General features: G+C 40.8%; 2 protein-coding genes across 2 annotated transcripts; one reads left to right on the top strand and one right to left on the bottom strand.

Annotated features, from left to right (window-relative positions):
* Nucleotides 1-2,963: 2,963 nt before the first annotated feature.
* On the bottom strand, nucleotides 2,964-3,749 carry LOC130172420 (hepcidin-like). Its single transcript, XM_056381155.1, has 3 exons — nucleotides 3,574-3,749; nucleotides 3,409-3,486; nucleotides 2,964-3,264 (listed from the first exon to the last, which is right to left on the bottom strand). Exons 1-3 carry the CDS (start codon nucleotides 3,655-3,657, stop codon nucleotides 3,172-3,174), a joined length of 255 nt encoding a protein of 84 aa, XP_056237130.1. The 5' UTR covers nucleotides 3,658-3,749; the 3' UTR covers nucleotides 2,964-3,171.
* A 2,091-nt stretch (nucleotides 3,750-5,840) lies between these two features.
* Nucleotides 5,841-6,634, top strand: LOC130172436 (hepcidin-like). The gene is made up of 3 exons (XM_056381177.1): nucleotides 5,841-6,020; nucleotides 6,102-6,179; nucleotides 6,334-6,634. Exons 1-3 carry the CDS (start codon nucleotides 5,931-5,933, stop codon nucleotides 6,424-6,426), a joined length of 261 nt encoding a protein of 86 aa, XP_056237152.1. The 5' UTR covers nucleotides 5,841-5,930; the 3' UTR covers nucleotides 6,427-6,634.
* The last annotated feature ends 9,459 nt before the right edge of the window (nucleotides 6,635-16,093 follow it).

The following is a 16,093-nucleotide window of genomic DNA, read 5'->3' as shown; positions in this document are numbered from 1 at the left end:
AGAGCTCCTGTTATCTGGGAGTAAAGATGCGGTAGTTAGTAAGGTGGTTCCAAATCCAATCAAGGGGAGAAAGTGGAATCCAAGAATGGCAGTGCAGGAGGCAGAAGCAACACTCAGGCATACAGAGATTGTGGGTAATGTCCAAATAGGCCGGGGAGGCTTGGGGCTTGGCCCAGGCAAACCTGTGTGGAGTAGAGCAGGTCCCAAGGAGAAGAGAAAGCTAGTCGTGGAGCAGGTTTGTAGACAGGAGGAAATATTAAGGGGTGCAAAGGCAGTGGCCCAGGCTAAGTAGGGACAGTGGGTGAATTGGGAAGGTGTAGACAAGAAAAAGCTTAGCTGGAAAGAACTCTGGAGTATGGAGGAAAGTAGTATTAGATTTTTGATAGGGGCAACTTATGATGTGTTGCCAGCTCCCCAGAACCTAAAACTCTGGGTAAATGGAGACCCACTATGTTCATTGTGTTCAGGTACGGCAACTCTAAAGCACATTCTGTCAGGCTGTAATGCTAGTCTGTCGCAAGGCAGGTATACGTGGCGACATAACCAGGTTTTAAAAAGCTTAGCTGCAGGAATTGAAGAGTTACGGAGGCAGGCAAATTCAGGAGGAACTAAAATAAAGAGAATTGCAATCAAGTTTGTTCATGAGGGAGAGAAAGTTGGTAAGACAACAAGAAGGCAAGGCAGCTTAGAAGGTGCTTGTGATTGGGAAATGCAGATAGATTTAGGAGGAAAGCTTGTTGTTCCCCAGGAAATAACCAGTACAAAGCTAAGGCCTGATATAGTCTTGTGGTCTAGGAGTAGAATGAAAGTATATTTCATAGAGCTGACTGTTCCGTGGGAGGCCTTAGTTGAAGAAGCATATGAAAGGAAAAAGCTCAAGTATGCAGAGTTAGGGGCAGAAGCAGAGCAGCAAGGATGGAAAGTTAGGATTTGTCCAGTGGAAGTAGGATGTAGAGGATTTGTAGCAAGGTCTGTTGTCTCTTTGGTAAGGGAGTTAGGAGCAAGTGGACAGAGTGTGAGGAAAATTGTAAAGGACATGTCAGATGAGGCAGCAAGATCCAGTCAGTGGATTTGGATGAGAAGAAGTAATGTTAGCTGGGGGCCCAGCAGGGGGAGCACTTAGGATAGACAGACTCTTAGGAGAAGCAAGGAAGAAATCCAGGAAGAGGAAGTGTTTTTAAGTGGGGGGTGTGGCCTGTGTGAGCCTCTTTGAGACCATGCGGTTAGTCCAGGTGAGGTGGCCTGTATTGTTTGCTTGTATTGATTTGGTTTATAGTGTGTCTTTGGCTGTTTAGGTGAGTTTGTTTGTTTTAGGTGAGTTGCATGGTGTGGTGTTGGGGGGGGGGGGGGGGGGGGGGTAGAGCACAGCCTAATCCGGCGGGGAAGAGTTTAGCTCAAAAAGGCATCTCTCCTTGACTCTGCCTCCCTCATTCAAAATAAGATAAAGATAAAGAAAATAATCGTGGTGTGTGGAGCAGTGATGGCTGGCATCAGGGGAGTGACTCTGGGACGCCAGTGATCACTGTCTAGCCTCCTGGAGGTGTCATGGGACAAACTAGACGAAACACTGGTGAAAGGAGGTTCCCACCTGATGACCCCAAAGACATGTTAGTTATCACTGCTCATTAGTCTTTATAATTATTAGTTATCATAGGACATATTAAGCTTAGGGAGCTATTCACTGAGTCTGGTTCATTTTCTGTAGCACAAGTTTCTTGTGTTTTCCTTAATGGGAGAAAAAGAAAAAAATGGTTTTTTTTACACTGATTAAACAAGGGATCATTTGAATTCTCAGTATGGTCGACATCTTTCAGAATATAACATCTTGTGCAAAAAGCAACATCCCCGACTTCACCACGTCTCACTTAGTAAAACCCAGCTGACGTGTGTGCTTGTGTCACATGACCACAACATCACTGTCAATAAACTAGAACCATGAGTGACTCTACATCTGTTTCAATCTACACATATTTGTTTTCATATGATGAGGAAGCATCACTTTATATCTATTCATAGAAGCAGTTATTAAATATTAGTAACTACTCAGCATCGACCTGCAGCTGTTGGTCTCGATGCTTCTTGTTTGAATAGTTGGATGGAAGCTGTTATGACATCAGACAAAACAACTGAGGTTCAAAACAATGAAGCTTTCTGCTACTTGTAGATAAGAGAAGTTTAAGTCTAAATCATGTGCCACATGTTAATGTGAACACTTTTTATTTCAATAATTATTTATTTTTAGGAATAATGTGAGCAGGCTGTTGAGTTGTCAACCAAAAACTGAGTTACACTGTGAATTATTTTAGTTCTCTATTTATTTGTATATGTGTCACCTGATTATAAATTCTCTGTATTTGAGTTCATTTAAAAATGTCAAAGGTGACCTTAACTTTAATAATCAAAGTCCTGTGTAAATATGTAAGACTACCTTGGTATTAGCTGTGAAGCCTTAATACCCATATTAGAAGTTTATTTTTCTCTTGTTGCCTTTTATGAAGAAAAATCCCAGAGTGTCTCTCAATAGTCATGTTAACAGAAGAAAGGGCAGTTTATGACATTTCACCCACTGCACATCAGTGTGATGTATAAATGATTCCACTTTTTCCTCCATAGATCTTTTTCACAGTAATCACTTTGTGTTGTCCGCGTAGGAAAATCACAGGTGTTACTGCTCACATTACTGATGGCTCTGTTCTATTCGAGTGTCCCAGTAAGTCATGACAGTGAAGCAGTATGTACGATACCAGGACCTTTACACTGCAGCAGCCGAATGGAATTCAGCCATCAGTCATTTTAGTATTCACAGATGTGATTTTCATATTGTGACATGTCAAAAACTCCTCTGTGAAAAAAGTCTGTTGTGTATTCAGAAGCTGTGGAGTGTAGAGAGCAGGAACAATGTTCTGAGAGTGGCAATATGACAGTGACTTATATTCATAATTGAACACATTCACACAGTGTAATATAGTGACATTGAAGTTTATTGTGATAATTCAGCAGATATGTAGGATAACATGTGGATGATACAGTCACATCACTGAGCAAACATTAACTACAGTGTGACCAAATCCAGAAACATCATCAGAACTTTACAACCATGTTACAATAATTCAAAGTGGTAAAACTAAAGCCAAACAAATGAACATTTAACGGTTGTTGGAGCAGGAATCCTCAGAATCTGCAGCACAGTCCACAGACACCGGGGGTGCAGCAGCCGCAGCAGAAGCGACACTTAATGCCACGCTTCTGTCTGTTATATGGCATCTGTGTGAAACACAAGAGACATGAGAAGGTGTTGATCTCCAACATTATCACTCACTCTGTTTATTCTCTCTCCTTGTGTGAACAGAGCATCAGGAAAACACATCTGATTTAGTCCATTTAATGGATTCAGTTAACTGAACATACCATCCATGAGTCCACTGATGTCTCCTGATGTTCAACAGCTGGATTGTCATTGCTCACCGCCTCCTCCAGCTCCTGTATCTGTTAAAGAAGAAACAAAAACTCAGAGTCTTGGAAAGACGTTCATGGCTAATGAGCAAACGGAACAAGTTCAGGTCAGGTTCTTACCTCAGTAAATGTGGCAGAGCTCTCCTGAATACAAATAAAGGTGAGCATGACGGCCACTGCAACTGCAACACTGAAGGTCTTCATCTTAGGAGAGAGTGACTTGTTGAAGTTGTTATGTTCTTTGACTCTTTTGGTGACTCTTCTCACCTCCTTTGAGTTCTCCTGTCTGATGGCTGAATGTGCAAAATGTGCTGGTATTTATACTCACTTGGGCCACTGTTGCCTCATCACTGACAGCACAGCAGCTGCTTTCAGGAGCACTGCCACTTCCCAGCATCTCTACAGTAAGTGATCCTGGGAAATTCCTGACAGATGGGAAATTCTGTTTTTCTACAACATCAAATTAACATGAACTTTCTCTCTTTTGCTGGGTTGCTTAGAAATACAGGTCTCAGCATGCTTATACTTATACTAGTATCAATCTTTGTGACATTTAATAACAAACACATATAACATACAAAATGAAAATGAAGTGATTTTGTAAATACTTTTGTTTCATGCACAGGTTGATTGACATAAATGGGTCAGCAGGGCCCTCCTGGAAGCTGCTTTTTGCATTGATGATAAACTTAACTGAAAAACATAATTTCATGTCATCTTGCTTACTCTCACTCTGCAGAGAAGCATTCTTACTTACTACCTGGCAAATATTCCATAATAGTAATCTGCCAAGGAGCAAGTGCACCTGGCTTTTAAAGAGAATAGGAGATGACATGCTGATTGGTTTATTGTTACGCCCAAAACACACCTGTGACCCCTTTTGAACCGTGTGCGTCTTTTTTCCCACCGTTAAACTAGCAGAAGTGGATTTGGACACAACCTAAATGCACTTGTGCTATGCGTTTTAAACGTTTTAGACACACACACACACTAACGTTAATGCCTGCCAGCAGTCCAGTACAACACAGAATCATCCCATATTGAAAATTGAATCAATACGACATGATTTGTCCCGTATGTACGTGCACAGAACTGTTAGTCATTCCTCATTTAGCCTACATGCACATGTAGTTGATGGAGTTTTGGCGCTTCTTACAAACCAGATGTAGCTACAGCCTCTCACATGTTAGAAAGAAACGGCAAGGCCAATCCTATTAGGGACTCAAAGTAGAGAGCGTGATCTGTTACTGTTTGTGTAGCAAATGCATTGATCAGACACAGACATATTTAAACCTTTTGATCAAAATTATAGCAAGGGACACTTACCGTCATTACCACATTCTACACCCATCAAAATGGCAAGATGGTTTGAGATTGGTAAAAATATGGGACAATTCAGCAACTTAAAGGACCTATGTGCAAGTTTTAATATTGCTACATAGCCAATGTTAGCACTAACAGCTCTTTATTTGCCAGTGTTGCTAAGAGCTGTATCCATCATTGTGTTTACCATACAAAAGGTATAAAAGGGACTCTAGGACCTTTAGCAACGTTTCTTCTACAGTGGTCAGTAAACAGGTGTTAATGTTAACGGTGGCTATGTAACAATAGCAAGACTTACGAATAACTTCTTTAACATTTATAGGGACATGTTCATAGTGTCCATATCCAAATCTACAACCATGAAAGTTATACTGAGAATTCAAATGGCCCTTTTCATCCTCTACCTTTATTTTTCTTCTTCTGTAATTCTGTGTCCGCATTACTGACTCATACATCTACATTTATCCATGAATAATCATTCTTTTAGTTTAATTTTGCTTTTGTTTTAAACTCAATCCGAACATGATTGAGTGATGAGGAATACAAATTAAAAAATGGTATCTAGTGGCCACAGTTTGTTTACTCTAAGAATAATAATATCATTGTCATAAAGCATTTATGTCACACTGTTAAAACTAAATCTGATGTATATGACTTAGCTTAACGATTGGTAATATATGTTAGGACATCTATAATGAATTTCCATTTAAGATGTGTAAAAAACAAAAGTATTTACAAAATCAATTCATTTTGATTTTGTATGTGTTGTGTGTTTGTTGTTATTATATGTCACAAAGATTAATAGTAGGTTTACAGATTAAGTATAAGCATGCTGTATGACAGACCTGTACTTCAGGCCAACCCAGGAAAAGAGAGAAAGTTCATGTTGATTTGATGTTGTAGGACAAAAACACAGCACTTTCCATCTGTCAGGAATTTCCCAGGATCACTTACTGTAGAGATGCTGGGAAGTGGCAGTGCTCCTGAAAGCAGCTGCTGTGCTGTCAGTGATGAGGCAACAGTGGCCCAAGTGAGTATAAATACCAGCACATTTTGCACATTCAGCCATCAGACTGGAGAACTCAAAGGAGGTGAGAAGAGTCACCAAAAGAGTCAAAGAACATAACAACTTCAACAAGTCACTCTCTTCTAAGATGAAGACCTTCAGTGTTGCAGTTGCAGTTGCAGTGGCCGTCATGCTCACCTTTATTTGTATTCAGGAGAGCTCTGCCACATTTACTGAGGTAAGAACCTGACCTGAACTTATTCCGTTTGCTCATTAGCCATGAATGTCTTTCCAAGAGTTTTGGTTTCTTCTTTAACAGATACAGGAGCTGGAGGAGGCGGTGAGCAATGACAATCCAGCTGTTGAACATCAGGAGACATCAGTGGACTCATGGATGGTATGTTCAGTTAACTGAATCCATTAAATGGACTAAATCAGATGGAAGTGGATGTGTTTTCCTGATGCTCTGTTCACACAAGGAGAGAGAATAAACAGAGTGAGTGATAATGTTGGAGATCAACACCTTCTCATGTCTCTTGTGTTTCACACAGATGCCATATAACAGACAGAAGCGTGGCATTAAGTGTCGCTTCTGCTGCGGCTGCTGCACCCCCGGTGTCTGTGGACTGTGCTGCAGATTCTGAGGATTCCTGCTCCAACAACCGTTAAATGTTCATTTGTTTGGCTTTAGTTTTACCACTTTGAATTATTGTAACATGGTTGTAAAGTTCTGATGATGTTTCTGGATTTGGTCACACTGTAGTTAATGTTTGCTCAGTGATGTGACTGTATCATCCACATGTTATCCTACATATCTGCTGAATTATCACAATAAACTTCAATGTCACTATATTACACTGTGTGAATGTGTTCAATTATGAATATAAGTCATTGTCATATTGCCACTCTCAGGACATTGTTCCTGCTCTCTACACTCCACAGCTTCTGAATACACAACAGACTTTTTTCACAGAGGAGCTTTTGACATGTATGTACAGAACTTTCAACTATGTGAAAGAGTGACTGACTCACATCCTCAACCTAAAACTGTATTAAGCATTGATGGCTGGATGTAGACTTTATTTATAAAATAAATTACCCATAGCTTGTCCAATCAATTTGTTTATCAATGTCAGGAATCATTTTATTCTGAAAATCCCATCAGCAGCAGCCTGAACAATGCAGAGATGAAGGCAGGTGAGCTGTGGTGTTGAGATCTTGCCATAGCTTCAGGAGCTTGCAGACGTGGCCCGTGGCACTAATAAAGAATAAATATATAAAGAATAAAGATATAAAGTGATCAACTGTGCGCCACTGATGATAATGAACTCAGGGGTCGCTTGAGTTACCTTGTGCAACAACAAAAATCCCCCACTGCATCTTTCCTGATATCTCTGCTGAGCTGTGTGGCTGCTTCACGTCAGTCAAACAACAATATGAATGTCTCCGCATCTGTTGGAATCTAACCAAACTTTTTTTTGTTTGTTTTGATTTTGAAACATTAACCTAATATTCAAATTACCATTAGAACCAGCACATTAGGTGCAGTTACGATAGATAAAACATTAAAATGTCATTTTATTGTATCATCATTTTAGCTTCATAATGCATGGCATTTATTTCATTTATTTACTTAATCATAGCTGCGATGGAGACACTGCGTGGTGAATGGAATTGTGTGAGTGAGGCACTGCTGCAACAGAAGTTAAAGCAATGATCTGATTGAGGTTTCTATCAGTCAGCACATTTTAAGGTAGAAAATTGAGCTCCCTGTCTCCAACTTAAAGAAAGTTTAGGTTAGGTTCAGTATATAGGCTCCATGCTTCCACATTTCAATAGTTATTCTCAGTGTTAAAGAATCAAAGAATGTTTTTGTGCCTGGCTGCTCCATGTGGACGTCAGAGTCTATTATAACAATACCTGATGTGATACTGTCCCTGTTTTTCCAGCACATGACTGCGGGCAGACATTTGAGAAAACAATAGAAAGACACTGAGTGAAAAAGATGAGACAGACACTGGAAGAGGAGCAAGAGAAACAGGGGACAGCATAAGAGAGCAAATGAGGACATGGTTTCCTTGTGTTGCAGATTTTGTTTTTTTGGCCATTTGTATGCCTTTATATGATAGGACAGTGAAGATAAACAGCAAACAGAGAGCAGGGGAAAGAGTCAAGAAACACACCTTGTGCTATTGCTCTCATGAACTGTCTGGTAATTGCACTGCAACGCTTTCACACATTATATATTAGTAAGATTCAAGTTCATTGTGAGTAGTATCAGCAGATAAGATCACTGAGCATAAACAAACTACAACATGTCCAAATCCACTAGCATCCTCTGATATTTACAGCCACAAGCACAACTGAGTTGTAAAATTGTGGGAGTCCCAGTCTGGTTGAGAAATCCTCAGATCTTGCAGCAAATACCAAGAACTCACAGCAGCGGCAGTGACAACAGCACAGACTGGGGCAGTGAAGCTTTTGCCTGAAGTTATGTGGCATCTGTGTGAAATACAACAGAAGTGAGAAGGTGTTCATCTCCAACACTATCGCTTACTCTGTTTATTCTCTCTCCTTATGTGGAGAAAGCATCAGGGCGCTGTGCAGTGCAAATGCATCCACTTACAATAGAATTAGCTGATGGTATTTGGCTTAATTCATTCAGTTAACTGAACGCGTCCCCTGATGTCTCTTGATGTGCAGCACCTGGATTGTCATTGCTCATGTATGTTGATGTATGTTAATGAAATTGAGACATTTAGGAATAATGTCTCAGAGTTCTGACAAATATCTAATAGCTAATGAGCAAAAGAAATGATTTAGGTGACGTTCTTACTCCAGTGAATGGGAAGGCAGAGCTCTCCCGAAAACAAGTAAAGGAGGGCTTTAACCACAAGCTTCTGTTGGCTGGGAAAGTGCTTGATTAAAATAGATTATTTATATTTTAAGTATTATTCTGTTAAATATAAATCACCTGCGAACACCATAATACACGGACAGGCAAAGTGTATCTCAAGCTCAGGCAATGGTTGGAGAGCCGCATACACTGGTTGTTACAGTCAGAAACTTTCGACTTCTGCCTCTCAACTGTCCCTCTTGCATCCACGTAACAATCAGCAAGCCAAGTAATTCACAAAATGCTTCTGCTAACATTGGTAGAGATGAAAAGAAATCAGGATACTAAGGGTTAATATGGTGGAGGAGGGGCCAGACTCTCCAGAATCTACCACCTGAGGCATCCTGTTGTCACCCCTGTTGCCCCTGACTGGGACAGAGTGTGAGCATCATTTGGCCAGACCCCCCCCCCGGCTCTAACGTGGACATGGGCTAGCTGCAGGCGCTCAGGAGGTTAATAATAGTTTAATAATGAATCAAAGATGTAAAAGGTTAAAATTTAAGTTGGTCTGTATCTTCTAAAACAGTTATGGAAGAATAAGTGTCTTCCGAGCACAAACACAATATAACACAAAGGCCTTAATGTTTTAGCGTGGATATATTATATATTTGTTTAATATGAAGTGAAATTAAACTATGAAAGGGTCATCATAAAATCTGGCTCTGTTCACCTCTTCACCATAAGTACGCACATTCTCCTGTCAAGTTTGTTTTTTATAAATCTCAGCTTTCCACGGGAAGTGACATACGCATGTTTCTAGCCCTGCTCTGTGTATATGCAGCGGTTTTAAATGAGGCCCCAGCACAGCAGACAGATTCACCTCAGCAGGCCCCCATCACTCTCTCCCCTGGTCTCGGGGGTCCCGTCTGTCCAACTTTCAACATCAACCTGTGCGCTATCCCCCCTCATTTCTGTTCCCAGCTTTAAATTTAATAAATCTAACTTCTCAAATTAACTTTTACTCCTCTAACAGTTTGATTGCCACTAAAACCACCACATAAAAAATATATATTATACCTCTCACATCAATACCTTCAATATCACATGCAGATTGGTGCCCTGGGTCTTTAGATCTTCCTTCAAAACTGGGTCATGGCACTGGCAGTGTTGATATATATTTCTGTGTGTGAATAAGCATGAGAACTGATTATCACTTTTCAGAATCAAAGCTCTGATTAGTTGCTATAGGGTGACCAGACGTCCCGTTTCCGTGCACAGTCCCTCTTTTTTGGTGGCCTGTTTAAACTGTGAATTAAAAACAGACTGGAGAGAAAGACGGGCAGCAGATTGATTGGATGTTCTTGCAGAACTGGAGGCTGCAGTTTCAAGTTTCATTTGTTGGACCTAGCTTTTTTTCACAATATTGCCACCTAACAAATTACACAACAGCATTTTAGTAAGAAGATGGACAACCATCAAAGTGTGAGTATGACACCTCATACATATTAAGAGGAGCCGACTAATTACTTTATTATTTATAGCCATCAACCATGCTCCAATATAATAACAAATTTTTATATTATTATTAAAAATACACAATTGCTTGTTTTGGCCAGAGAGGGCTGGCTGCTAGCTATAGCAGCTTCACAAATTAAAAGGTTATTGACCTAAAGCTATCAAAGTAGAGTTATCCAATCAGATTTTCCTTTTATTCTTGTCTCTAGGCAGAGAAAGGGTTAGCTGGCTCACTCATTGGTTAGGAGTTCATAACCAGGCAGTAAACTAATGAAAACAAGCATACCTAAAGTTGAAACTTGAAAACATTTTTTTCATGTTGGAAGTTGTGAAGAACAAGTTGCCCGACTGTCTGCAATGCAATTCACAGGACGATAGGTGGCATAGGTTTCCACTGAATTTTCTGGGATGGTTGACCTTCACCATAGTTTATTACAGTACAGCAGCTACCATGGTCAAAATATATGAAACCGGGACTGCCCCCCTTTTTTATTTCAAAGATAAAAACATTGGATATTTAAATGACACTGTATATCAACCACCAGACAATAATCAAAACTCCATATTGACCGTCAGTCAATATATCATTTTGGTTTCAGAAATCCTGTCACCGTAGGGTTACTGCTCTTTGTAAACTTGTAAGCTGCAGGCCTCTGGTAGAGTTTTGATTATCTCTTCCAAAGTTTGTGTTTTGCCCCTGGCAGCAAAGACCAGTGTGACTCAGCAGAAAACACCATCAGAGAAAATGTGATGGGTATTGCAGTGTAGCAAATATTTAACCCACTGTTCCTCCTTTTCTTCCATTGTGCGCTCCTTGCCTTCTTTACCTCTTCATGTATGGCAGTTAGTACTACAGTTGTGAGCTGTGAGACATTTTGACACAATACTGGGAACTTTGCCAAAGCATGTGTAACACAGGAAGAAAATCCAATGGGAGACCATTGTAATTAGTCCAATAAATGTTTTCACTTGGATGTATTAGAAACAAAGCGGGGCTTATTACAGCGCGCATGGGTTTTATTGTGAGAGCTTGTAAGCGGATGATGTCTTCTGCAAGGAGTCAAAGGGCACTGCTTTTCTGTGGCAATGAAACAATTTAACAGGAGCCCCCCGCACAAAGAAAAACCTGGGTACTGCTATTTTGGATGCAAGAAAATGTGAAACTGCTTCTCTATTTCCTATTGTGAGGATGTAATAAATGCATCAGTGGATTTTGCTTTAATTGAAGTTCTTTTTCTCCTTTTCCAATAACTGATAAAACGATATATATAACAGACACCACTGCAAAGGCATGCTGGGTTTCATTTATTTTAATTATCTGCTAAGTAAAATGGATGCTTATAACTTTCATTAAATCCACAACATAGCACTGATGCTTGCGAGGACTTTCCATAAAAATTGCTCAGGGAGGCTATTTAAATAGAATTACAGAGCTGAAACTGTTACATGTTTTTAATACAGTGCACCGTGCACTGCCATGCTCATTACTGAGCAGGCTAGGTAGCTTAGTTGGGTCACATATATGCCCAGAACACTGTTTTGTAACCTGTAATACCTCCGATTCATAGATGCAGACCTACGCAGACACACAGTCCTGATGGCATGGCTTTGATGGGCTGGGGCCAGCAGTCAGGGCCATAGATGTGGCTTTCTGGAGGGTGTCAGGGGGAGGCTAGAGGGGGGCAGAAAGGGGGTCAGGCACATTCACCACTGGGTGTCGGCCAGCCCAAATTGCTGCCACATGAATGACTTGTGCACTTGTGATTAAGAAAATAGAGGGATTGGAGATGCAGTAGACGGTTTCCCAGTAATCCAGATAGGCAGGAGCTCTGAGTAGACCAGTAAACAGAGAGTAAACATGAGTGCATCAAGTGGGGTGACTGGGTGTACAATATGGCATTGATGAGTGATATGTGAGGCCATTTGCATTGTGGTCACCATGTGGTAAAACCTACAAAGAATCCAGTCAGAGAGCTTCCATTGGCCTCTAATTTGCTATGTCCTGTATTCGTTAATTAAGCCACAAGATAGCCAGTCAGACTCAACAATTTCTTCTTTTTTTTACATTTTTTTTCCCTCTCTTTGCTTCCTGGGAGGTGATATATTTAGCTGTCTCGTGTGGCCCTGCGGGGTGGTTGTTTTGAGGTGACAAAGCTGTCTGTTGCGGCCTGCTCGGTCGCAGCCTGTCACGCCTGTAAAAATGTTTGTGAAGTGAAAAACCCAGAAAACTGTGGTCTCGTGCCAAAAAAGGGTCTTCACTCACTCTCTGTGCGTAATGACAGAGCAACACGCAGGCCGCGCTCGCTGACAGTGGCGTGCTGGTCGGTCCACTGTGAAGTCACTTGACTCCTGAGCATTAAACAAACTTCTTTTTCATTCTAAGCATTATAGCAGAGAGTGAACATCTGTGGGGGGAAGGAACTTATTTGTGAATTACCCATCTTCTGTCCAGATCTCATTAAAAATACCTAGACTACAATTAGCATGGAATCTTAATTTGCCTGGAAAGTTAATTAATCCATATAACTTTCAAGGCAGGCTCGTAAAGACCTACACTCGTATGGCTGTAATACGTTATTGGAGACATTTGCAATGGAAATGCTTAGTCTTCCAGCCACCCAGGAGTATTTAGTAAGCAAAATGGCCTTTTCAACACCACATCTTGTCCCCTTTTCAAATTCTTGACGCCCACCACTTATTCCAAGCAGGCGGTCAAAATGAGGCACACTGGAAATGGCTCCTGTTTTATCCATGTTGCTTTACACCCAGCTTTTATAACGTAACGTGGCAAGCATTACACGATGAGCGACTAATGATATATTTTCTCAGCTGGAACGTTGGAATTGCACCGCGGACCCAAAACAGTGTCGAGTCTCAGTAAATTAGTGTGTGCTGTTAAGTGAAAAGTGAACAGCTCACCAGAGCTGTGCTGGCTCTGGGACCCACAGGGAAGCCGCTATACCTAACAGTGGGAGGGGGAGCCACAGGAGATATTGAACCTATGGGGGAATGAAGCCCACTGTCAGCGAGAAGTCAGCGCGAGTCTCTGAAAAACCCAGACTTCACCCTCTGACAGCTCGGAAATATCCATTTTAATAAGGGGGAAAAGTGGATTTGGCCAGACATCTTCGTTCCTCCCATGGAAACTCATCTGTCCTGGTGTGAGGCGACACCCTCAGTGACTTTTAACCAAAGGGTTGAGCACAGCAGACTTCTGCAGACCAGTAGGCCCCTCAGAATGTATCTGCAGTTTGGTGCTCCAGTTTCTTTGAAAACACTTCAAATCCACTTTGTGTGAGCTCCTCTGACGACTACAGGTCGTCTAAATAAGCCCGACTTTGTAATTAAAGGCATTTTATATTTTTCTCACATTGTCAGCTATTCTTTTTTTCATCTTTTTTCTCCTAAATGTTGCTTCAAGTCAGATCTCATATCAGTCTGTCACATCAAATTTGGAAATATAGGGAGAATGACTCTTGCAGTAACGACTGTCCCTTGTATTAAACCCAGGAATCTTTTGCAGGACAACTAGGCCACGGGGACACCCCATAATCCTGCCTTTGTGCAGCTGTAGAGCCCATGTAGTTTTGAGGTTGTTAGAGATGAAAACTTACCTCACACACATTTCAGTCTGCTGCAGTGGACTGTGTCAATCATTATCCTTTGTAAACAATTTATCGCAGTCTTGCATAACAGAGGCTTTTCCCTAGACACAGCATCTGGCCAAAAAGCCAGCACAAAATTTTTGAGAAGTAGAACTAGTAATAGCCCCTAAATTACATGTACTATTGTTTTAAATACCTTCAATAAAGCAATATATTTGTTACAAATAATGACTTCTTTGATGGTTGCTTAATCTGCTTCTTCCAAAGATTCATTCAATTAGGAACTACAAAAAACGCTCACAAAGGCTTGAACTCTACATTGGTTAACTCAAATTTAAATGTTTAAGAGAACCACATTACCTTTTTTATGATTTTGATTATAATGGGGTCTTATTCAAAACACATGGATGTAGTAATATTCAGCAGCTGCGCAGCTCTGCCTCTGGGGCACTCTTTGTTCAGCTAGGAGGAAGGAGGGGGAAAAAAAAGGGAAAAGGAAAAGAAAAACTTCCACATGCTAACATTTACACAGTGATTTCTTTTAATTGCACTCTACTTTTTAATTTGCCCTGGACTAATGCTTTTAAAAGTAGGACTGGCGGTATTTTATTGAAGTCATGCCTAGTGCCGGACCCAGTTTTCCTGATTGCAGTGGCCTCGCAGCCTGGCTCTTTCCTACCTGACAACCTGCGTTATTCCTTTCATTCGCTATGTCAAACATGCCACACAGCATTTGGGCTTGGAAAGGCGAGGGGAACACACTGACTGGGTGAGCGTCCTCCAGGTCCCCTCTTCAAAGGATTACAGTAAATTAACGTTCCATGTACTGGGTGAGCGGCAAAGTCGAAAAGAATCATGTTTAAAAGTGCGGCTGAACTGGAAATGCAGATGACCTGATAGATACATGTTTTTAAAGGGAAAGAGAAGAATGTTAAACAGAGCCTAACCTAAGAAGCCAGAGGGCAGGCGTAATGTTTAGTGAAAGACTTCCAGTCATAATAAAGCATCTGTCAAACCGGCTCTCTGATACATGCAGAGGGAGGATACGTCTCATTAAAGCACATATCAAACATGTCAGCCACCTGACTCAAACATTCGACTCAAACATCTCTGAGTTTAATGTCCTGATAGAACAACCTGTGACTTTTCCTCCACTGATGAAAAACACCCTTGCCCTGATGAGAAAAACAACAGTGAATTTTCCCGCCCGATATTTACGATTATGAGCCGCCAGTTGCTTTGGCTTTATATCTCTTCTGTCTGACTCCTTGTATTACAGCAGCCACTGCCAGAGTGCGAGGAGAGCCTGGCAGAGCTCAGATCAGCAGTAAAACAAGCCTGTGTCTGGAACTGCATGACTGCTCTGTCCTCCAGTGTTATGTACTTTCATAAAGAAACAACCAAACGGAGTCACGTTTGCAAGGTTAATTGCAGAGAAATAGATGAAAAATTACTGTTTAGCTAAGAATTAGATATGACCCCTTCACGACCCCCAAAGATTCAGTTTTACTTTAGCCTTTCTCAGCCACTATAAAGAACTTTTTATGAGCACAAGACTTAAGACACTACATCTTCTTGCACCACTGCGGAAACGAATATATCAACTGATATAACTGTAACTCAGCCTTTACCAATTTTGCATTTGCTCTTCTACATGGTGCTGTTCTACCCTGCTGGGGCTCCCCTGAGATAAGTGTTATATGTGTCCAGTGCGTTTGGAAGAAGCTGCAGTATTATGGCTGAACAGATGAACGAAAGAGCACCACGTACAGAAACTTACCATCAAGGACAGTGACCTCAGCTAATGAGGAAGGACTACACATGTTGTGTATTTTATGAGCCGATTCCAACTTTTTGACTCAATATACTTAAATTTGACTACTTCTAGGTCAACAAAACTAAACTAACTAAATAAACTAGCAGGTATGACAGTAGCTGATGCAATACAGGACACCAATCAAGAATGACTGGGAAGCTGAGCATGACTAAACTAGACTGGTTTAACCAACACATTTGTGTGTATGACATGGCAGTGCACTCTCACTGCCACCTTAAGTCACTAAATCATATTTTCTCTCATTTTTAAACTTTAAATTACAGTAATGGCCAATTTTGAGAAAGGAAGAACATTTTTTTTTATATGAAATTTTTCAGTGCTGTCATTAAGTTTGTTTCCATCCACCTGCTTTTATGTACATTTTCAGTTTGTGCATAAAAATATATATCTATATATATCTATTTAAATGTTTGGCTGAGGTGGAGAAGTTGGTTTATCCTTGAAAGCAAAATGCGACAAAGTGCAATGGAAACAGGCGCTGTGAACTGATCATGATGTGCATTAAACACGTCAACTGA

This window comes from Seriola aureovittata, chromosome 7 (assembly GCF_021018895.1).
Source record: "Seriola aureovittata isolate HTS-2021-v1 ecotype China chromosome 7, ASM2101889v1, whole genome shotgun sequence".
In the NCBI taxonomy this organism is placed as follows: Eukaryota; Metazoa; Chordata; class Actinopteri; order Carangiformes; family Carangidae; genus Seriola; species Seriola aureovittata.
Note: the sequence above shows the minus strand (reverse complement) of the source record. Positions and strands in the feature narration are given on the sequence as shown.